Genomic DNA, 24714 nt, shown 5'->3' with positions numbered 1-24714 from the left:
CCTGGAAAGCTTCAGCTCCAAAATGATTTTATCAGGACATTTCCAAGGACTAAAGCCAACATTGTAGAAAGGAGGTGCTTTTGCTCTCTGTATAATGTAGTAATCCTTGACTCCCAGTATCTTTCTTTTCAACAGCCAACCAAATGTTATGAACACTTAGAAGAAATATGTGGTATTGTTCAATTATCATGTCCAATTTTAGGTAGATGTAGCAGTTTGCAGACAGAATGAAAATCTAACCTTTCTTAAAACTTGCATATGTTTAATATTTCTAATTTAAAAATCTATCATGATTCTGACATAAACACTTTACAAGGGTTCTTCCCGCCCCTTCCTTCTTCTTTCCCCTCCCCTCACACCCTCCCCGCTGGAAAAGGTTTGACACAGTGTCAGACCACAGTCAGAATATATTTCTTCCCTTTGTAGATAGAAAAATAAAATAGTGAATTATACCGTAGTATTTTAAACCTTTCAGCATTATTTGGGAGACTTATTGTTTTGTAAAGACTTAGTGCTCAGTAGCAGTTACAAACTCCGTAGAGATTAATTTGTTTGTAAAATGGTTCTGGGACATTGCCAGTGAGGGTATTTATGTGATAGTTCACCTTCTTTTCCCCTCTGCGAATCTGTTCTAAATTCCTATGAAGTAAGGATTGGTGTTCTGTGAAAGAGGTGAACACTTTGAAAAGACTGTAGAAAAGAACTAGTGTGAATGTAATGGTGTTATTGTAAACTGACATATTATATTCAGTTGTGCTAGGTTTTCAGGGTTTAGTTCCTCAGATTATACTGATAGGGAGTGAATATCTCTCCATTTAAAAAAAAGGGTGAATGGATGACCCGGCTAATTATAGGCCTGTAAACCTGACATTGATCCTGGGTAAGGTAATGGAGCAGCTGATACAGGACTTGATTAATAAAGAATTAAAGGAGGGCAATGTAATTAATGCAAATCAGTGTTGTTTCTGGACAACAGATTCTGTCAAAATAACTTGATATCTTTTATTTTATGAGATTATACAGTTGCTTGATTTAAGATAATAGACTTCTATAAGGTATTTGACTTGTTACCCCCACAATATTTTGCTTAAAACACTAGAACAATATATAATTAACATGGCACACAGCCAGCTTTAAATCCATTTAATAATTGAGAGGTCTCAAAATGTAACTGTAAATGGAGAATCATCATAAAATGGGTCTGTTTCCAGTGGGGTCCTCCAGGGATCTGTTCTTGGCCCTATGGTATTTAATGTTTTTATCAATGATCTGAAAGAAAACATAAAATCATGACTGATAAAGGTTGGAGACAACACAAACATTGGAGGAGTGGTAAATAATGAAGAGGACAAGTCATGGATTCAGAACAATCGATCACTTGGTAAACCATGTGAAAGCAAACAATGTGTGTTTTAATACAGTTAAATGAATACATCTAAGAACAAAGATTGAAGGCCATACTTACAGGATGGGGGATCTATCCTAGGAAGCAATGACTCTGAGACATTTTTTGAAGGTTAGGGTGGATAATCAGATGATTGTGAGCCCCAGTGTGATGCTGTGTCCAAAAAAGCTAATGTGATCTTGGGATGTATAAATAGGGGAATCTTGAACAGCTGTAGAGAGGCTATTTTACCTTTGTATTTAGCACTGGTGTGGCCATTGCTGAAATACCGTGCCCGGTTTGGTGCCCACAATTCAAAAAGGATGTTGATAAATTGGAGGTTCAGAAAAGAGCCATGACAATGATTAAAGGATTAGAAAACATGCCTTATAGTGATAGACTCAGAGATCAATCTATTTAGTTTAACAAAGAGAAGGTTAAGGGGTGACTTGAGTACAGTCTATAAGTATTTACATGGGGTACAAATATTTGATAATCGGCTCTTCAGTCTAGCAGAGAATAGGGTGACCAGATGTTCCGATTTTATAGGGACAGTCCCGATTTTTGGGTCTTTTTCTTATATAGGGTCCTATTACCCCCCACCCACATCCTGATTTTTCACATTTGCTGTCTGGTCACTGTAGCAGAGAAAGGCATAACAATATCCAATGGCTGGAAGTTGAAGCTACACAAATTCAGATTAGAAATAAAGCATACATTTTCTGTGGTGAGATTAATCAGTCGGAACAATTTACCAGGATTAGTGTGGATTCTCCATTGCTGACCATTTTAAAATCAAGATGGAATGTTTTTCTAAAAGATATGCTCTAAGAATTATTCTGGGATATTCTGTGGCCTGTGGTATACAGAAGGTCAAACTGGATGAACACAATGGTGCCTTTTGGCCTTGAAATCTATCATTGGATTTAGCTCAGATACATTTTGTGTAGTAGAAAGAAAAGCTTCATACCATGTTGTAAATTGTTCAGTATTGGCCAACATACGTTTCAAACAAACAGAATACAGTAATGACATTTCAGATTATTAATGGAAATACATGGACAACATGTTTTGATATTTGTGTGGAATTTTAAACTTTTTCCATACTGTTAATTAAAATAAATAGATTTGATTGCTCTAATCAGACCAGTTTGGCTCCTAGTGTATCAGTTTCCCCCATGCTCCTAGTCTAGACTGTGATAGCTAAACTTCTTAGGATTACAGTTATTGATTATGTATTTGTATAGACAGTCTTAAGAACCTAGTTGCAGATTGATCTGGGTAGCACTCGACCTGCAAGGAGACTACATCCCTTTGGGATTTGCCATGATGCTGATGATGTTTGTATATTGGTTCTTTCATTGCTATTGTAAGGGGTTGACGTTAGCACGTTGACTCTAATATAAAATGCATCAAAAACTGGTACTTTACATGTCGTGTGCTTAATCTTATTGTATCTTATATCTGGAGCAGATCCTTTGTCTCTGCTCATTTTTAATGAAAAGCAAAGCATTATTGGTGTATTGGTAGCAGTCTTTCTACGTTTTATTATTTTTATTTGAAACTCCTTCTGAACAGTTTTCAGGACAGCTTCCTTCTTTAGTGTAATTAAGAACAAGATTAAAGAAAATTCTTTTCTACTCAGTGAATGGTAGTGAATGTGTTACACATTCTTTGTTTTCTAATTGTCCATGTTTTAGATCATGTGTTAACAAATTCCAGTATCTAATTGGAAAAAAAGGATAATTTAATTTTTGTATAATAAGTATAATGATCAGGACTGCTTCACCTAATCATGGCAATATATGACCTTATTTCCAAATGCATTTCTTATTGGCTTAGCAAATATAGGTGATATCTGTACTTTAGAAACAAATTGTGATTTCTGGGACTTCTGATTAGGTCAAAAGTCCTAAGTATTTTCATTAGCTCATTTTGGTAGGACAGTAATGTACCAAGTTAGAGGATTTGTTTGGGTTTTTTTCAGTCCCCCCTCCCCGCCCCCACATGGAAAGAGAAAATCTTGAAGGAAAGTTTCTGAAACATTATTCAATAAGAGCACAAATTAATCTAGCATCAGTTGATTTCCAGATGTGATGCATTCATGAAAAAAACACCTCTGTAGATTAGTTGAATGCAATGGACCTACATAGGGTTTTTCAGGCTCTTTGCTAAAGGAACCATAAACATTAATAAATACGACTGTAGTTTAGACATCATGCCTACGAAACCTGAGTGAGATTTCTGGGGAAGAAAAACATAAAACACTTATTCTTCTGTCTATTATGATGTGCATTCTGTTAGTTTAAAATTCTGTAACTATAATGCATTTGCTGAGAAACACTCTCTCTTGTACATGATTTCATGGCCTATAGACTTCTTTCTGAGATTTTTCATAATCCCAGCATGAAGTTTATCATAACCTATAATCTCTACAGCCTCAAAGGTGAGGTTTTTTTTGTTTGGGACAAAACTTGCATTTGGCCTCTTTAAGGTTAGTAAACCCCACCCACTTCTTGTGAATGTGAAGAGGAGAGAAAGGGGCCTCTGTGGTTGATTGGTTTGGCAGCCTATTGGCTCCTGTGCATCAATTTTGTAAGCCCTTCCCCAGCCCTATTCTGCGCAGGGAAGAAAAATCCCCATCCTCTTTTGGGATTAGAGTTTGGGAGCCTTTCTCTGGATATTATGCTCATAGCCTTTTTTGGGCTGGGAAGGAATTTTTCCCTTACTGCCAGATTGGCCTGTGTAGCGTGGGTTTGGTTTTTGTTGGCCTTACTCTCAGTAGTCCAGGGACCTGGTAGGTAGGTTAGATTGTAAAATCCATTTTGTTGCAACTTGGCAGGTGCCCAGTGCCGGTACTTGTTCAAATTCTCTGATAAACCAGAATTGGAAGAGGATTAAAAGAAGGCATCTCCTAAAGAAGGTAAGGAATTGGGTTGGTGTTCCTAATGTTTGGTACAGTGAGACAAACACCTCTTCCCTGCCCCCTTTACCCTTGTATAAAGGACAGGGGATTGGGTTCAATTGATAAAATGTCCTGTTCTGTTCATTCCTTCTGAAGCGTCTGGCACCGGTTACTGTTGGAAGACAGGGTTCTGGGCTAGATTGACAGTTGATCTGACCCAATATGGCCATTATTATGTGCCTCAGAAATGGTGCTGGAACAGTTTGTATAGTGGGGGTGCTGCGAGTCATTTAACCAAACTGTAAATCCCTGTATAAGATGGAAACCACTTCAAGCCAGGGGGTGCTGCTGAAACCCCAGCACCCCTAGTTCCAGCACCTATGGTGCTGGGGCCAGTTAATGGAGTGGGGGGTTGAAGCCCTCCACCATATGGAGTGGGTTACAAAGGAAGGCTGACTTCCATTGAACAAGTTATTCCAGATAATTCCCAGATATGTTAATGAAGTTGTGGCCGAGTTAAAACACATTTTTGCTGTCTTCCTGTGATGTCCAGGACAATCAACAAAAAGCATATTTGGTGTTTAGAATCCAGGTAAAGTTCATCTGGGGAACATGAAATGGAATCTAAATTATGTTTTCTTATGGAATCATCACTAATTATAATACCCAGGGATTTTAAAAACCTTTTTATGGATGATCTAGTACTGGTATGGTTGTTTCTATATAATCTAAGTAATGTTAGTAGGCAATGCAATTGATAACTTTCTTCATGAAAATGATTTATACTATTTTTATTATAAAATATGTTTTTAGAGAATATCTAGGATTGTCTCTCAAGAATACAGAAATCTACAGTACTGTATTTGAGTTTATTTTACAATGTATATAACATGACTGACTGTGACAACTATTAAATGTTATTTATAAAGTGTATGAATGTACATATTTGGAGCTAAATCCTTTGAGGCCAATGGGAGATAGATGCTCAGCTCCCTTTTTCTATTATTATTATTGTTGTTATTTATTTGCTTTACCATTGTGCCTATCTCTTGCTCTCTGATTTCATGCAATAATTGGTTAAATCCAAACCTTACTAGGCATTGCTATACTTGTTAATTATTCCTTGAGAGGAGCCTGGCACCAGATAGAATGGATTAAAAGATCAAGGCTGATGGAAGAAGAAATTTACTTAATCTGTGTATAAAGCAAGATATTATAATTAAGGCTAAGATTTTGTCACAGGTATTTTTAGTAAAAGTCACAGAAGGATGCAAGGAATAAACAATACATCATGGAAGCTCAAGCTCCACTGCTGACAGCTAGAGCCCCACCACCCAGGGCTACAGTCATGGAAATCACACAAAATCATGGAATCTGTAACCTCTATGACCAACTCGTAGCCTTAATTATAATTAAAACAATAAACTAAGTCACTGCTTTTTCACCTCTGTCTTCCTGTTATAACTACAAGCTTTACCCACACTCTCAAGTCTACTTGTAGAATTGACACAATTGCTTCTCAAGAGGATGAAGGCTTGTCTGGATCAAAAATTGATGCACATACAATGTGTTTATTCTGTAGACACCACTCTGCAGAGGTAAAGAAATTCTAACACTTGACAGTTGTGGGTAAAAGGATGTGCAACTTCATTAACCAAAGGAACTAAATAAGGAAAAATAAACTCTTTAATATATTTGGTTCAAAAAGAAAAGTTAATGTTCTTTGCCTTAAACGTATGTTGTTGAATCTAATTAATCTAATACTTCTTTGTCACTGTGATATTTGAGCATCTTACAAGAAAACAGAATTGGGTAGTTTATGCAGAATTAGTTACTTCTTCTATGTTCCCATCTCTCCTGTTGAATGGGAGGGAAAGGTATTTGAATTTAGGTTTGTTTGTTTGTTTTGGGGGCCTTTGTCTTAACTTGGATCCAAAGGTGGTGAGAGTTGAGATTGCTTTGATTTCTTGAGAACAAGAATTCCAGAGTTGAGGGCTATCTACTGAAAAATTCTGGCCCCAGCTCTCTCATGTCTTACCTTTATTGTGGACATCACTGTCCTCAAGGAGTGTAACTGATGTGAAGAATTGTAGACATGGAGGGGAGGTAGATTTGATATTTGTAGGGAGCCAGTGTAATAATAAAAACAATCATAGAATCGTAGGACAAGAGGTCGTCTTGTCCAGTCGCTTGCATTCAAGGCAAGACTAGGTATTATCTAGACCATCCCTGACAGCTGTTTGTCTAAACTGTTCCTAAAAATCTCCAATGGCGGAGATTTCACAACCTCCCTAGGCAATTTATTCCAATGCTCAACCACCCTGACAATTAGGAATTTTTCCTAATGTCCTACATAAACCTCCCTTGCTTCAATTAAGCCCAAAGGTTATGCTCAAAGGTTAAAGAAAACATTTTTCCCTCCTCTTCGTAACACCTTTTATGTACTTGAAAACTGTTATGTCCCCCCCGTCGTCTTCTCTTCTCCAGACTAAACAAACCCAATTTTTTCAATCTTCCCTCATAGATCATGTTTTTTAGACCTTTAATCATTTTTGTTTCTCCCACCTACAAATTTTGCTGATAGGGTACCCTCAGTTGTTCTCAGATGTAGGGCATGTGCAATAATAATCCAACCTTGAGATCCCAACAACTTGGATCATTATTCCTAAGTCAATAGTGGGAGCGGACTCATTTGAAGAAGGTTTTTATAAACTGGGTCTACACAGAAAGACTCCCTTAATGAAGTGAGAAGAGATGCTTTTAGCTAGTTCTTCAAAAAGAGCTTTATCTTCCTAGCAACATCAGTTTCCTGGGTTTAGATTCAGCCAGCTGCTTATCATCCATGCATTGGTATTACAGAAGTATTGGGAGAGCAGGAAGATCATATTTCCTCAACTTGATGGGAAGTACTGGCAATTGAGTCTCTGTCTCCCTTCATGATGATTTAAAAGAGATAATGAAATCATGTACAGCACGCATTATAAAACCTAGGCAAAATGAGTTAATTTTCAGATTTAGGAGTGAGCATTAAGAAGAAATGTGAGATTTTGTGGTAGTTTGTTATTCTACAAAATATAGGGAAAACATGGGGCTAGGTTTACAACTTTTTATTATTATTAAGACTTGACAAACCTCATATAACCTTCATTTTTAATACATTAATTTGAAATAATTAAAATGTGACTCCCCCCAAAAATGGAGCTCTTCAAGTAGCTCAACATCCTGAAACAAATATTTTTCAAAAAAACAAAGAGTAGAGAATTAGACTAATCCATCCAATTATTTTATATGGTAAAATACTTTTTTGTTTTATTTTTAGCCAGTTCTGAGGGGAAGTGTGTGGGAAACTGGCAGCCATCTCTTAGCCGTGGTGCTAGAGATTCTTCCTGCTCCTTTCCTTCCACTAAGAAAGAGGTCAGCAGATGGGGGGGGGGGAAAATTATCAGTATGCACAGAAAGTATGAAATGTGTTCCTAGGAGCCATGTAACAATGCAAAACTGAGTGTCTGTGTAATTGGCTACTTAATATGGGTACTGTTCCTTCAGGTTAAAAGCTAGCCCTGAAACAGACTTCTTTTGCTCTGAAATTGTGTTTCTTCCTCAGAACAGTTCTGATCAGATAAAGGTCTCTTTGTTAAGCTGATTGTTTCATTTACGGGGAGCAGTATGCCAATCAAATAATTAGCCATAAAGAGGTGTGGTCTGGGCAAGGTATTCAGCAAATGGAAGGGCAATGAATGATCTATAAAATTAGAAATAATTGCAAAGTAGTGGTGCATAAAGGAATAGGCTGTTGAGATGCAACTTCATAGAAAAGAAAAAGTCTGAGATCCCAATTTAGTATTTATGATAGTTCTAGTTATAGTCAAGATATTTTATTTAGACTGCTCAAACTAAACTAAGTTCCTCTTGCAGATTATATTAGATTCTTCTGTAATTTAATTCTTGCATGGGAAGATGAAACCTTCATCAAAGTTATATAAAAATGGTTTAACAATCTGTGGTTGCAAATTTCTATATTTTGAAACAAATCCTGAGTCCTTATCCAGTTCTCCCTCACTGTCTTAAATGGGAATTAACCTGAGTACAAGAATTAAGACATCATTTCTATACTTTTCAGTCATAGTAAAAAAGAACAGATGTTCCCGCAAAATAAACTGAATCTCAACCCACCAACCACAAACTAGGCCTGAGAGGAAAGATGAGCCTTGTACCATGCCATGAAGGTCAAAATACTATATCAAACCATGGGATGGTCTCGTTCCTAATCAGGACCAAGTAGAGAGGACATTATTGATCAAAGTTTACACCCACTTGAATTGAACCCAGAAATTAATAGGAAGCCGGTACAGTCCCTGACACAGTGATAATCAGATAACCATATCCAAGCAGAATCAAGAATAATCTAGGTAGAAACCTCACTTTGGGAGAACCCTCCATTGTAGAACCTTTAAATCAAGGGGTCATTTTTATGAACATATTGTAATAAATGTTGTTGAATGCTGGGTCATCACTTAGGTACCTTCTTTCTGATGCGGGGGAGAGGAGCCAGCTAGTAGAGGGCTTCATCATTCCTAGAATACGGGAAGGAGAAGTAATGTCCTAAGGTTAGAGAGGCCAGGCTCAGAAGAGAGACAGAGGTTTTCATGAGGGCATGAGCAGCAGGCTGGTAGCAGCAACCTTAGAGCTGAGACTAGAAGAATGAGAACGGGGTGACACCTCCTGTTGCCAACAGGTGGCAAACAATAGCCACTAGAGCTGGGTGAATTATTGATCTGGGCCACCAAACTGAAAAATAAAAAAAGGGAGGGAATTTAGGTTGACCTAAGCCAACAAATTGTTGGTTTCTCTTGCTGAAATGAAAAACAAAAAGCATTTAGTTTCTGGTCAAACTAAGAGCTTGTACACACTTACTTTGTTATAACTTAGGTTGCTCAAGGGTGTGGAAAAGCCACTCCCCTTAGTGCCATAAGTTACATCAACCTAAGCACCGGTGTGGACAGTACTATGTAAATGGGAGAAGCTCTCCTGCTAACATAGCTACTGCTGCTTAGGGAGGTGGAATAATTATACTGATGGGAGAGCTCTCTCCTGTTGGCATAGAGAGTAGCAGAGCTACAGCAGCTACATAGGTACAGTTCTAGTGTAGACGAGCCCTAAATGTGGAGTGTTCTGCACTTTCTTTCTGTTTTAGCTAAGTTTCACTAAATTTCAAAGTGAAAGGCCATTTAAAAACAAAGAGTTCAAATGTTTTGTTTCAAAAACTTTTCAACTGTTTTGGAAAATTTGTTTGTTTGTTTCCCTGGCCAAGATTATTAGATGAATTTGACCAAATTTATGAACAGTTTTGGTTGACCCCAGACTATATTTTTCAACATATAAACAATTTGTCAACATTTTTGCCCATCTGTACTAGCCATAGCTGAAAGACACCGGGCAGTGGCCTACGTTCGAGGAGGAGAGTGTTCAAACGTTATGAGATACTGTTACCCATATGCCCCTCTAGAGCACTACCTCTAAAGGCTTAGGTAGGGACTGTAGGGTTGATTATTTTGTTATAACTGGTAAGGAAATTGTGTGTATGATATTTGCATGTTTTTGTTTATGGCAGCCTTGGCAAAATAATTGTCTGTTACTCATAATGTGAGTGTGTTTATGGAAACATGCCAAGGACTACAGCCGGTACCTCTTAGTACTTGGATCTCTTATAGAGCTTGCGTCTGAGCTCATGATCCACAGAGCAGGCTACCAAACTTCCACAGGGGACTGGGAAGTACTACTACTCTCACAGCATCTTCCCACAGTGGGGATAGTTGCAATATTTTTTTAAACAGTTTGTACTCAAGCTTTGGCCCATATCTTTCTATTCCTGGACACTGTTGTTACATGAGGTATGTCCATAAGTCATGGGAGAACTGGCAGAATCTTAGTTTAAAAGCTTTAAATTCATTTAGCAGTGAATGGCAAAGATTTGAGTTTAAAAAGTCCCCAAACGATTAGCATTCCCAGTCTACAACAGAATGTAATTTATGCTTTTGGAAACAAAATTTTAAAACATTTTACCTTCACTTGCTTGACAGACATGAATTCAGGATTTCATAACCTCAGAAATCCCTTCAATAGTTTAGCAAAATGGAAAGAAAAAATATCTTGTGTCCTGATTTTCAAAACATCTGCACAGCTCCCATTGATTTCAGTGAGATTTATGGATATCCTGCATTTCTGAATCTCAGGGCATTAATGAAGAAGAAATGGAAAATAATCTGTTTTAAACTAAAGAATCAGAACTGGGAAATTTTGGGAAGCTATTTGGTCCAGCAAATAGGCCACTGGATGGGGAATCAGAGATTTGGATATTATTCCAGGCATTTCTTTTACTACATTTCTGACTATTGAGAAAATATTTAATCTCTCTCTGCCTTCATTTCTTCTTCTGTAAAATGAGGGTAATGATGCTAACTCAACTTTAAATATCACTTTGATATCTACTGATGTGGCTCTTTATAAATACTAAGTATTTATTGTTGTTATGGGCAGGGATGGTGTCCCTCGCCTCTGTTTGCTAGAAGCTGAGAATGGATGACGGGAGGGATCACTTGATTACCTGTTCTGTTCATTCCCTCTGGGGCACATGGCACTGGCCACTGTCAGAATACAGAATACTGGGCTGGATGGACCTTTGGATGGCCATTCTTATGTTCTTATGTTGTTAGTTATGTTAAAACCATATTTCAGCACAAGTAGGTGGTACTATCTTGTGGCTGTACATTTGTATTCACTGCCGATTTTCCCATCCCTGCTGTAAATTTTGGTAATGGTAGAGCCAGGCCACAGGTTGTCCATTTTCTTTCCATGATCAGAGAAAATGTAATGACATTTAACATGCTGCAAATAAGGAGAATGGTATCCAGTTGGGGTTGTTTTGCATAGAGTAAATTGGAGTGAATATACTGGAGAATTAATTTCTCTGTACTTAAATAAAAAAAATTGCCTGGCATCTGCCTTCTCTTTTGTAGTTTTATCCAAATGAAAGAAATGCTTAATATTTAAAGTCACTGACTTTTGGAGGAAGTTATCATCTCTTCCCTTCTCACTGGCACTTTTAAGACTTCATTTTTCTTAGTAATTTTCCACTGAGTGTGTGTTAATCTCTTTTCCTACATTTTCATGTACAGTTCCTTCCTTCCTGATCATTTTATTTACCTTTGTTTATAAAATGTGCCTTCTGCGTATGTCTATTCTGAAGTTTGGGGCAAGCCTCCTAGCCCAGATCAACAAACTCATGCTAACAGCCTTTGAGCTAGCCTGCTAAAAATATCTATGTGTGGACTTTGTAACTCTAGCAGAGACTAGGGCTAGCCACCTGAGCTCAAGCCACCCAATATCCTAGTCTTGAGTTTTGTTGACTAGTCCCAGTCTCCACTGGAGCAGCAACGTGCACACAGTTATTCTTGGTGTGTTTGCTTGAGCCCCGCTAGCAGAACTGTGTCTGCCTGAGTTGGGAGGCTTGTGCCAAGCTGCAGTGTAGACATTCCTTAATAGGTCAGATAATTAGCTCCTCCCCAGCAAGGGCGGCTCTAGCTTTTTTGCCGCCCCAAGCACAGCAGGCAGGCTGCCTTCGGCGGCTTGCCTGTGGGAGGTCCACCAGTCCCGCGAATTCGGCGGTATGCCTGCGGGAGGTTTGCCGGTCCCGTGGCTTCGGCGTACCCGAATAGCCGCCAAAGGCCGCCTGACTGCTGCCCTCACAGCAACCGGCAGGGTTCCCCCCACGGCTTGCCACCCAGGCACGCGCTTGGAGCGCTGGTGCCTGGAGCCGCTGCTGCTCCCCAGCCTCTCATCTAAAGCCTATGAAGAGATGAGCTTTGCTCTGTGCCTTAATGTCAGTAAATTCCAGTTCTGTGAATTCCAAAGTCAAGGATCTTCCTCCAAGAATGATCTGTCCACTGAAATTTAAATATGTGGTCTTGTTAGCTGATGCTTGGCCCCATGGGGAGAGGGTGGAAGCAAGGACTGACTACATGTGATAAATATTAGTCACATTGCTTAATACATTGTTGGATAGCATTTAGATACTATACTGACGAGGGGAATGTAAAAATCTATACAGAATATAACATCCAAAAAAACTATATTAAAAGAACATTAAGGTTGCAAAGCATTCAAAAGTTAGGAAATGCTAGAATTAAGAGTGCCCGTGCATCCTTAATTCAGCTCCCTTTTGGGTATGTGGTATAATCATCTACAATTATATAATCACATACTATTTACTCCATAGGACCCCTGCCTCATTCTGTGCACATGATAGAGGTACTCCCTGAATGGATAGCTGTACAGTATTTCTTCTGATACTCGTCATTCAATATGTGTGGCCTAGTTCTTATTCACTGCATACCATCTAAACCCTCCTCTAAATACAGAATTATTAATTTTCTCAAGGACTTTTCTGTAGCACTCATCACCATAAAATCTGAGTGCCTCAGAAACATTTCTGAACTTAACTTCAAAATTCCAGAGGGAAATATGGAGATATTTTAATCCTCATTTTACGGATGGGGATTTGAGACCAAGAAAGATTCAAGCCAATATTTCAAGTGTCCATTAATTTTGAGTCCCCAATTTAAGATGCAAGAGCCTGCTTTTCCAGGCTCTGTTTATAGCATTTAATGTGTGTGTAAAGTTGCCATTGATTTCAGGCTATGATGGAAGTGCTTAGCACCTTCTGCAAATCTGACTCCATGTGTCTCCCTCTGAGCACCTGTAAAATAAGAAACACACAAATAGTTTGAAGTTCAATACCTGAGATAATGTTTGATTTATGTAACTTGTTCAGCGACATATAGGAACTTTGGCAGACATTGGATAGAATCTAATTCTCCAGGATGTCACTCAACTGCCTAAATCACAAGACCATCCTTTCTCTTCTTGTAGCTTGCCTTGTTCCCTATACAGCTTCCAGCTTCTGCAACAGGGGGCTAAGTCAAGGTTTCATGGACAATTTTTTTCACTCCCCCACTACAGCTTGTCTCTGCCCCTCCCTTTGCCTCTACGTATCCCCTTCTGCTACTCCCCTTCATTGCTCACTTGTCTCTCTTCTTCTGTTCTCTATTCCAGTCAGGCAACTTCCTCCTCCTGGGAAGTAGCAATGGGATCCTGATGAGTACTGGAGAGTCAATCTCCCTGCTCTCAGTTCCTGTGGCTAGTACCACCGCAGTCCCTAGATTCCAGGAGAAATAACAGCAAAGTATGTTGCTCAGCCCCTGCAGTCCTGGGATGGAGCATGCATAGTACGGATAGAATCTATGGAGAATTTAGCTGCTATTCTTGAACATGAACATCTACTGAGCATGTGCAAACTATAGTTTTTCTGAGACTTAAAACTTGGCTAAATTTGGGTGGATTTTCACATCACTGAGCACAACACTGAATCCAGGCTGATGCACCTGCCAAATTTCATTTCCCTGATGCAAAGCATGGAGGCACTAGAGCTTCTCAATGAAATGGTTGGTTATGAGAATTTTTTAACCAGGTAAAATAATGAATTTCCCCCCAACTTAATTCTGAGGAATGGCTGAAATGTTTAAAATAAAAAACAGCCTGAGGCCCACACACCAGACACAGAGAACTTCACCCATTCAGTTCAAGAGTGGCAACGTTATAAGCAACAGGGCAACTGGTTCTTATAGCGATAAGTGTTAGAAAACATTAACTGTAGCCATTGCTAGTAGCTACCCCAATATGAATAGAATAGAACAGAGCTCTTGTGAAACTTTCACAAGCCAGGGCAAGGCATTCTTGATGCTGGGCTCTACCTTGTGAAGAGATCCTAAATGTTGTCCTTCGTTATCTACTCTCCGTAATTCACGGTGGTTGAAAATAGAAGTAGGTACATTGTTTTGATTTGGAGCAATATTATACTCTTTTATAGAATATTGATGGAAAGTGAAAAGACTACAACTTAGCATGGCAAATGGGAAAATATGTCTGTTCTGCTTTTCTTAATGAAAGTGCACTCGTTAGGTCTTTTGTAGCTAGACAATTACTTAATACCTAAAGCCCTACTTCATTTGCAAAATTGCAAAAATTGTGGATTCCACCATATTAGTCTTTAACTGCAGTTTTGATTTTTATTAGCTTATTTTGCACAGTCCACAGTTTTCATAGATTTTGAGGTTTGCAACACACGCTTTTTCTCCATTAGTACAGTAGAACCCCATTTTATGAGAGTTGATAGCATCTGGGGCTCAGGCTGTCATCCCCAGGAGTCTGGGGCTCAGGCTGTCAGCCCCATGCATTAACGACTATAAAATAGTTGCAGCAAAATGTCTGATTATCAAAAAAAAATTAGGAGGCATAACATAATACTTGAATGTTTATATTGTTGCAGCAAATTGTTCTTAAAAAATGGGTCTTCTCTGACTTTTCCAAATACTGCAATTAATAAAGGTTCATTATTACTTTTCTGTGATATTTCCATGTCTTGTCCTCAACTGAGCCACAATATTTGACAATCATCCTGCAATTCAAGTAGGGCCTTATTAATACCACATTTCTTGCATCTCATGGATTTCTTCTCAGTTAAGCATTCTGACACACTATTCTTTTAAATTTAATTTGCTCCTGTGAATCTGTTTTCTGAAAAGGAAATGTATCAGATATTCACATTTTGTAAGTCCAACTCTATTAGTTGCTTGAAGATATATCTACTCCAGTCCTCAACTAAAATTAAATTGCATCACGAATGAACAACACAATGCAAGCACTGAGATATTATGGTGATGGGGACCATATAAGTAAATAAGAAAAAGTGTGAGAGAGAGAGAGATTAAAAAAAGAGGAAGAGATACTGTCCCAAATTTTTGTAACTTTGATATGTCATCTGTAGAAGTAGTGTATATGAATATATTACAATATTGTATATAAGATATGTAATATAATGTGCATATATATCATAGTTAATGTATATATTGCATTGCATATTGTAGGGAGAGATGGCATCATCAATGTTGCCTGCATTTTCCTTTTTAAGATCCCATTTTCAGTTGGTACAACCCGTGTTCTGGAGGATGTAGAGGTCCTATACGCAAGACTGTCAAAAGGCTCATGCACAAAGAAGCAAATTGAGGTTGCACAGGCAATCTTACCACTGGCATCTCCTAAATTTTGAGTTCTTGACTTTGCAACCTTGATAATACTCTTATAACATAGTTTTGTGTGTGCAATCTAATATATACGGTACATACATATATGCTACTCCTAAAGATATTTCAGAACCATAGAAGTATACTGTCTTTCTTTTTCTATTTATCTATATCTTGCTTCTTTTTTCTTATCTACTGATATGGCCCCCACCACTATAACACCTGAATGTTTTGCATTGTGGTGTCCTTTCCTCCTCGTATTTAATTTTAGTTGAGGACTGGAGTAGATTTTGAATTAAGACAAATTTCTGCTAAGAAAGACTATATAAATGTATTAAACATACTGTGAGGAACAATATAGGCAATAAATTTAAGTATATGAAAGGGGAAAAAGTACTCTGTACACTTTTTAACGTCTGACATTTGACTTGCTTACAAATTACCAGTAGTATTGTATAATCTGGTATGGCCATTGCCATAGAAACATGAAAATATTTTCATTCTTGGTTGACAGCATGCTTGTGTATTTTTGCATAATTTCATTCTAGATTGGATTTGTTGTATACTTATAGCTCTAAGGAATTCCTTTCATGTACTGAAAAACGATAAAATGAAGTCCACCATGCTATCACTTATTATTCCCGTGTATTCATATTATAAATATCATCTTGGGGGATAGGTGGTGCAGTGAATTAGTGTATTAATTTTTCATTTGTGCGGGGGTCATCAAAACATTTTAATACTGCCAAATGCAAAGTTATACATCTAGGATCCAAGGCATTCAGGCCATACTTTACAGACTGAAGGACTGTATCCTGGAAAGCAATGACTAAAAATGATTTATGGCGGTCATAGTAGAGAAGCAACTGACCATGAGTTCCCAGTGCAATAATATGGCAAAATGGGCTAATCTGATCCTTGGATTTATAAACATGGAAGTAATGAGTAGGAGGAAGGAAGTGATTTTACCTCCGAACTATGGCATTGGTAAGACCAATATTGGAATACTGTGCGAGATGATTTCATTACAGTGTATAAATCTCCTTCACAGGGAGACAATAATGGCTACTAAAGGACTCTGTAATCTAGTGGAGAAAAGAGTAATGCAAGAACACATAGCTGGAAACTGAAACCAGACAAATTCAAATCAGAAACAAGGCACAATTAACAACAGTGAACTTGATTAACTAGTGAAACAAACTACCAAATGCAAGTGGTGTATTCTCCATCTCTTAATGTCTTCATTTCAAGATTGGATTTTCTGGAAGATATGATTTAGCCAACGCCAAATCTTGCTTTAGTCAAACCTGAAGTATTGAGCTCAGTATAGGGGTAAATAAACTAGGTGACATTTAAAGGCCTGTGATATATAGTAGGTTCTAAATGGTATCATGGACTCTGACTGTTTGACTATGATGATTTTGAGGTGTAACTGGTTTTAATTGTGTTCATGTTTGGGAATGTAAAGGGGTACAGCAGGCCTTTCCTGTTCCTGGTGTTCCCTGTAGGTTTTCAACTCCACTTGGCAGATCTTCAGATCTTCAGATCTTGGTCTGGTTTGCACTGTCAAAAATTAACCCCTTCCGGGGTAGCAAAGAGTTCAACAAATAGTCTGTTTGCTCTCACTAGGGTTTTCGGCCCCAGAACCAGGCCCTTTAAATTCAGCCCTTTGATGTCGCTTCCAAAGGAGCCTTGTCCCCTTCTCAGGGCTTAGGCCACTTCATCACTGGGGGGAACATGCACCCACCTACTACTCCAAGTTCCAACCCAGGGACCTATAAACAGTAGATACACACACTGCTCCTTTCAATTAGTTGCTGCTACTTCCCTAAGCCTCTTCCCACTTGGCCCTTTAAATCTCCGCCGGGGCTCTGGCAACCAGGCTTGGGCGGTGATTTAAAGGGCCAGAGACTCCAGCCGCTGTGGGGAGCCCCGGGCCCTTTAAATCCCTGCCCGAGGGATGCCAGAGCTCCGGCGGGGATTTAAAGGGACCAGGGATCCCTGTGGCGGCTGGAGAACTGGGCCCTTTAAATCCCCGCCGGGGCTCTGGCAGCCGGGCTCGGGTGGTGATTTAAAGGGCCCAGTCCTCCAGCCGCTGTGAGGAGCCCTGGGCCCTTTAAATCACCGCCTGAGCCCCGTTGCCGTAGCTCCGGCGGTTATTTAAAGGGCCTGGGGCTCCCTGCAGCAGATGGAGCCCCGGGCCCTTTAAATCACTGTTGGGGAAGCCAGTCCAGTCTGGTGCGGCATACTGGCTCTTGCCGGTACGCTGTACCGGACCAAACCCGATAAAATGCGGTCTTACCTATAAGGCAGTGGGATTTTTTGGCTCCCGAGGACCGCGTTATATCGGGATAGAGATGTATTTATTACAAGGTTTCTGTGATTGTGCCAATTTGTTAGGCCAGTCCTGCATAGCTCATGAATGCACATGAAGTACAGTCCCAGAGACCCATAATTCTATCTCTTGGGGGAAGGAAGAGAAATTCAGGTAGACATAAGATTTCCAGTATACCTGCTAACTCAAAGATGGCATTAGTTCAAAATTGTCCTACTCTTTTATATGTTTAGATTTACAAAAGAGGCACATTTCATTGCAATATCTTTTCTATTAAACCTTTAAAAAGGTTCCACAGTTTCTCTCTGTATCATGTTTCTGTGTTTGTGAATCTGAATCTATAAATAGAAATATTATTCTATAAACAGTCTCTGGTTTGATCTATGAATCTAGATTAAATTCTGCTCATGCTCCATCATTTTGTATGTATCATGTTACTGCTACAAATATCCTAGAATCATCATAAATGGTCCTAAATATGACAATATGCCTGAGAAAAGTGTTATTTCTCATGATACTTTACAATAAGGAAGTTGATCTACATGGGTTAAGTTTGGTTATGGTAGACTTTTTAAATCAGAAACTAGATGCAACAGTAATAGCAACTATACACCATATTACAAATGGTACTCTAAGAAAATATGACCTAGAGTAACCTTTAAAGTAAATCTCATATAAAATGTATGCTTTAGGCAGTGATTAGCCTCATAAATTCTGGTTCACAGTATATCTATATAATTTTTGTAAAAGCCTAAAGGATGTTAACGGTCCATTAAATTGACCATGTTTTTTTCTTCATATATTGTATAATGCTTCTGTAATGTCTTATAAAAAGAAAAAAGTAATCAGCAGTTAGATACAATTAACCTAAAGAGTTTTTAGGGGATTACAAACTGAGCCAGGCAAAGTGGCATAAGCCCTTAATGTTTTATTAAAGAGTTTCCTTGAAAGCTTTGTACTGTCTTATGGCTGTAACAACTTAAATGTGAGAGTCTGCTGTTTTTATTGGGTATGCTGTACTTGGTTCTATGTAATCTTTTATGCAAACCATGGCTTAGTTAATCTTTTTTCTCATTTCTCATCTTTTGTTGAATTTGTTCAAATCTGGAATTTCACCATGAGAAAAAATTAGTTGAGAGAAAAGTGGAGGAATTAAAGTACTTTGTACAGGGCAGGAGGGAGACGGTCAATATCAAACAGATGAGGAGTAAACACTTGTGGTAGGGCTTGAGAGTCAAAATGTCTTCCAGATTCAAGAAAAATAACATACATTGTTTACTGAAAAAGTTATGACACTGGCAAATCACCAGGACTGATGGAATCCATCTCAGAATTCCTAGGAAATTAAATAAGAGGCTAGATGAACCACTAGGATTTTTATTTGTAAGTTACTGAGTATAGGGAGGTTACTCAATTACTGAACTAAGATGGAAGTAGTACCAGTTTTGGGGAGAGGGCTATTTGTTTATTTTTAAAAGATAGCAGCTGGTAATTACAGGTGATTAAATTTGACTTATGTTCCTCAAAAAACAGGAGTTAGACACTTAGGTTTACTAAGGCAATATGATATCTTCAAAGGAATAACCAAAAATACTGATGAAAGCAGGGCACTGGGTGTGATTTATCTGGGTTTCAGTAAAACATCTGACATTTGAATGGTAGCTTAAGATGGTGAATATAGATATCGGGTGTGCTCCAACAAACACCTTTACACTTTTACCCTTTTTGTCCTCTAGGAAAAGTTCCCTGTAAAAATCTCCACTACACTGGGGTTCTTTCACTTTCTCCTTAAAAGCAATCTTAAAAACACCTACAAATCACTAGATAGTGGCTAGGAGTTGGTGTGCCGTGACCACTGCCTATTATGCTTATAATAGTCTCAGTTTTCAGAGTGGTAGCCATGTTAGTCTGTATCAGCAAAAACAACAAGGAGTCCTTTTGGTACCTTAGAGACTAACACATTTATTTGGGCATAAGCTTTCGTGGGCCAGAACCCATTTCATCAGCTGCATGAAGTGGAAAATACAGGACCAGGTATGAAAGGATGGGAGTTGCCTTACCAAGTGTGAGGACAGTCTAACGAGGCAATTCACTTAACAGCAGGATACCAAGGGAGGAAAGAGAACTTTTGAAGTGGTAATGAGAGTGGTCCATTTCAGACAGTTGACAAGAAGGTGTGAGTAACAGTAGGGGGAAATTAGTATTGGGGAAAATAGGTTTAGGTTTTGTAATGACCCAACCACTCCCAGTCTTTATCTTGTTCTCCCCCTATCTCTTTGTGGTATCCAATTTTGGCCTCTCTTATACTTAAGATTTAAGCTCTTTGGAGTAGTAACTTTCTTTTTGTTTTTGTTTTTTGTACAATGCCCAGCACAGTTGGACTGGGGACTCTAGGCATTACTGTAATAAAATAATAATAAAAACTACAAATAAGTAAATATAACTAAACAATCCCGCTTATTTCCCCAGCTATGGTGCAACAGGGGCACCTATTTCCAAAGTAGTTAATAATATGCTGTTTCCTTTCTTCATCTCCTCTACTCTGTCTGGATTAGGCCCCAATTCACCACAGGATTTAAACTTGTGCTTAAAATTAAGCTTGTTAGTAATCCATCCCTGTTCTGCATGTGTTTAAATCCTATTCATTTCAATGAGACGTAAACATGTGTTTAAAATTCTGATATCCCTGTACAGTGGAACTATGCTAACTTCACTTTGTCTGCGGATGACAATGCCTATGGGCAATGAGGGAGGGAATACTTGCCACCAAATACTTACCACCAAAAGTGGGTTTGTATATTATTTGCTAATAGTATTTTTAAAATACTAAACTGATAATAGAACGTTATGACTTAATTGTTAGCTAAATACAATGTATTGTCTTAAAGCTATATTTTAATTATGTAGACATGAAAAAGCATTCAGAGCAGAGAAGCTTTTTTCATGTAATCACTTTTAAAATGAATAAAGAGAATAGGTTTGCCAGGTTTCATCCTGGAGTAAATATTCATAACAGGCATAGCTGAGATTCTAACAGACCCTTAACTTTTCTTGAGCTCAAACTCTGATCATACCATAAACATTGCTTCTGATGTTTTTCATTGTGGATATTTGTAATCATTGTATACTGTACCTGAGCTTTGTTTGTTCTCCTGAGCAAATGGCCATCTACACTGTAAAATAAAGTAAATATGGGAAATTCTCAGATTCTTGGAAAGCCAGTGAAGTTCAAAAGTACACTTTATATCTGCTGACCCATTCTGAACCTCTAAGAGCAGCACCCACATCTGTGCTACCTTAAATGTTCAGATTTAATTTTTTTAAAATAACAAAAGTAGGTGGCAGGTGTTTTGAGTGAAGTAATTTCCTTAATGAAAACTGCCACTGCAAATTAACAAGGCAAATTAACAAATCTGTATAAGCGACATGAGTGTGGGAACATTTTTGTTGTTGTCATTAAAGGTGTCAGTTGGAAAGGCTGGAAGCCTGATAGACAAAAAGAGTTTAAATGTTGTACAATTGCAAGTAAACCATTGAAAAAAGCTATATGTAGACTAATGCATATGTTTGTCTGCAAATATAAATCTAATCTCTAGTCAGTGGACTGAGTTTTTGTTGTCCGTATCTGAGTTATCCTTGAAATATTAACAAAACTGACCATTACCTCTACCCTTCTATTCTGGAAATATTTGAAGTAAAAATAATTCTAAAAGGGCCTTCAATAGGCAAGAATTGACATTCTCACCTCTAGATTTATACGTTCTTGATTCTTTCAGAAAAAGTCAGAAGTATTAATATTTACTTTTAAAAAATAGTAGTTGGCTAGAATTTTGAATATTTCTAGAAGCTGTTGCCATAAATTTTTGTTTTGCCTTATTTCTTACTGAGCTTCTTGGTGTGAATATCCTCTATTTAATTCTTAAGTAAAAAAAGGCCACTAATTTAAATGTTTTTCTTCATTGTCTTTTAGATTTTTAACATGCAATTAATTTTTAAAAGGCTGCAATTAGTGTTATTTATGTAGACATTAGAGACCAAAGCAGTTAACATATTGTAACAAATTGGTGTTTATTTATAATAGCCCACTGTTTTGAGGACTGAGATTGTCTCTTGAGTGTCAGAATGTTGTTGCTTTGAATTGACTTAAAAAAAAATAAGGAGCATCTGGAAGTTTCAAACACAAGTTATTTACAGTTTTACCTTATCATTCTGGGTATGAGTACAGATTTAGCTCATTAAACACCTTTTAAGAATCACCTGCTGCTGGGAGTAAAGTGGGAAAAAAATTCCCAAAACAGTCTTTGAAAAATTACTGTTTGCAAAAAGATTACAGGGGAAGCAAAACACTGGATGCAAAGTAATTACAGTTAGAGTGCAGCCTCACAGTTTCTCAAGAACCAGTGCAAAAGTGACAAGACGTGCATGAGAGAAGTAATTCTGAAGATGTATACAAATAAATAAATACAAATATTTAGGGTAATTAAAATTCTAATTCCTCCTGCTGCTATCTTCTTATCATTGTGAGAAGATGTTAAATATTTATAGGATGATGACCTCTCAAGGTCCCTTCCAGTCTTACAATTCTATGATGCAGATCACAGAACATTTTGATTCTCTGTCTAGGTCAGTGTTTCTTAAACTATAAATACCTAACGATGAGCAACTCAAATAATACGTTTGCTAAATGGGGTGGGGGGGAATAGCTCAGTGGTTTGAGCGTTTGGCCTGCTAAACCCAGGGTTGTGAGTTCAATCCTTGAGGGGGCTATCTAGGGAACTGGGGTAAAAATCTATCTGGGGATTGGTCCTGCTTTGAGCAGGGGGTTGGACTAGATGACCTTCTGAGGTCCCTTCCAACTCTATGATTCTATATTCTATGAATAGTAGTTATATTGGATGAGGTAAATGTCCCTAAAAGGAAGCTGAAAAATATTTGGAAGTGAATGTGTTAACAGTAAAGTGTTAAGGATTAGAAGATTTCCAAGGCTCCCCTGAATCAGAGGAGTAGCCGTGTTAGTCAACAGCAGGAGGTGGAAAGTATATGCATCAGAGAAAGCAGAGTGAGATTAAAGTAAATAATTTTCTAATGTGCAGCAACTAGAATGATCCCCGAAGGCTCCCCAGAGTATTTCAGCCAACTAGTGACTGGATTTAGACTCTTGTATGATTTGGAGCAAGTGTCTGCTTTCTTCTCATTGCTTCCTGGAAATTAGTAAGAAAAAGATCTCACATTCTTCTTCCAGTTCCAGTTAGGTGTGCGCGCCGTGCGTGCACGGCTCTTCGGAACATTTTTACCCTAGCAACTCCGGCGGGCCGGCTGGGTGCCCCCTGGAGTGGCGTCGCTATAGCGCTGGATATATACCCCAGCCGGCCCGTCCGCTCCTCAGTTCCTTCTTACCGCCCGTGACGGCCAGTTGGAACAGTGGAGTGCCCCCTTTCCTCCACAGCCCTAGCGTTTCTCTACTCTTGAGTGTACATAGTTGTTTAGTTTACTTGTTTGTTAGTTTAGTTAGCTATAGTATAGAATAAGGGAATAAGGGGGGTTTACCCCTCTTCTTCCGCAACCGGTGCGGGCTCATGCCCAAGGCACCGGGGTTTAAGCCCTGTGCGACTTGCCAGCGGCACATGCCTGTCGGGGACCCACATGACTCCTGCCTGCGCTGCCTCGGGGAGACCCACCGTCCAGATAAGTGTCCTATCTGCACGGCCTTTAAGCCTAGAACAAGAAAGGAGCGGGACAGTCGTTTAAAGCAGCTCCTTATGGAGACAACGCTCCAGCCTCCCGCACCGACCCCGGCGGCACCAAAGTCATCATCGGCGCGCAGCGCACCGGCGGCCCTGAGCTGCTCCGGTACCAAGGCTCCTCGACCTCCGCAACCGGCACCGGCGACCCGGCACCGTTCCCTCTCCCCAACGAGGAAACATAAGCCGGCGAAGACGGCCTCGAAGCCGCATCCTCCGGGACCAATAGCCCAGCCACCACCGACGCCTCCGGTACCGGCTGTGGCGGTGCACAGACCGTGCACGGTACCGTTGACTTCGGCGCCGCAAGGGCCGTTGAGTCCGGTACCACCCTGCTCCCTGGTGCCAACCGTGGTCGAGCTACAGCTCCCGTCCACGCCCGAAACGTTCTCAACGGCGAGAGAGCTCATCGAGCTCACAGAGGCACCGAGCCTCTGGCCCTTGGCACCGCCGGTGCGGGCTGTTAAGTCAGCGGGTAAGCCGGCTATGATGCGGCCTCCTTCCCCTGACGGACGGGATAGACGGCGCTCCAGGTCTCGGTCTCGATCCCGGTCCCGAAGACGGTCACCGTCACGCCGCTCCAGGTCCCAGCACCGCTCACCATCGCGGTACCGGTCGCACTCCCGGAGACGCTCCCGGTCGCCAGCCCGTCGGCACCGCAGAAGGTCCGATTCCCGACACCGTTCCCGGCACCGTGACTCCCGAAGCCGCTCACGGCACCGCCGATCGAGATCCCAGTCGAGCTCCCGGCACCGGTCGAGCTCCCGGCACCGCGGCAGTCGATGGTCCCGTCCGGGGACAGATTGCCAGCATCGACGGCGCAGTCTGTGAGCGCCTCCGCTCCTCCATGGCCGTCTCGTCACTTGGTCGTTTCGCGGGCAGACAGCAATGGCCATCTTCAGGCTGCCCCGCAAGGACAAGTCCACGGTGCGCAGCAGTGGGGCTTTTGGGTCCCCTGGGCCCAGTACGAAGCTCAATGGCTCCCTTTCCCCCCGCGGACCCCAGCCTCCGAATGCAGGGGGCCGGAGGCCACAGTGAGCAGGCTGCTCCCATCACCACCAGGTGAGGCCCAGTCGCCTCCTGGTCCTGCGGAGCATCTGCGGTCCGAGACAGCTGCCCACCCCATAGAGGAACCACCTTCGGAGGCCGTGGTCCAAGGTCGGTCCTCGTCATCCTCGCGTCTACGGCGGACCCTCCACCTATTGACTTGC

At 39.9% G+C, this 24714-nt stretch overlaps 1 protein-coding gene across 4 annotated transcripts in view; it reads left to right on the top strand.

Annotated features, from left to right (window-relative positions):
- Positions 1–24714, top strand: part of FBXL17 (F-box and leucine rich repeat protein 17) — a 468601-nt gene that overhangs the window by 208200 nt on the left and 235687 nt on the right. The window contains exon 7 of one of the 4 annotated variants that reach the window (XM_045021622.1): positions 4227–4307. The exons of the other annotated variants lie outside the window; for them this stretch is intronic. Within the exon in view, the coding sequence (XP_044877557.1) occupies positions 4227–4260 (34 nt within the window). The 3' untranslated portion in view covers positions 4261–4307. The remainder of the gene's footprint in view (positions 1–4226; positions 4308–24714) is intronic. 4 annotated transcript variants of the gene reach the window in all.

The sequence above is a fragment of the Mauremys mutica genome, chromosome 6 (genome assembly GCF_020497125.1).
Source record: "Mauremys mutica isolate MM-2020 ecotype Southern chromosome 6, ASM2049712v1, whole genome shotgun sequence".
NCBI lineage: Eukaryota > Metazoa > Chordata > Testudines > Geoemydidae > Mauremys > Mauremys mutica.
This window is presented reverse-complemented; position numbering and strand designations above follow the sequence as displayed.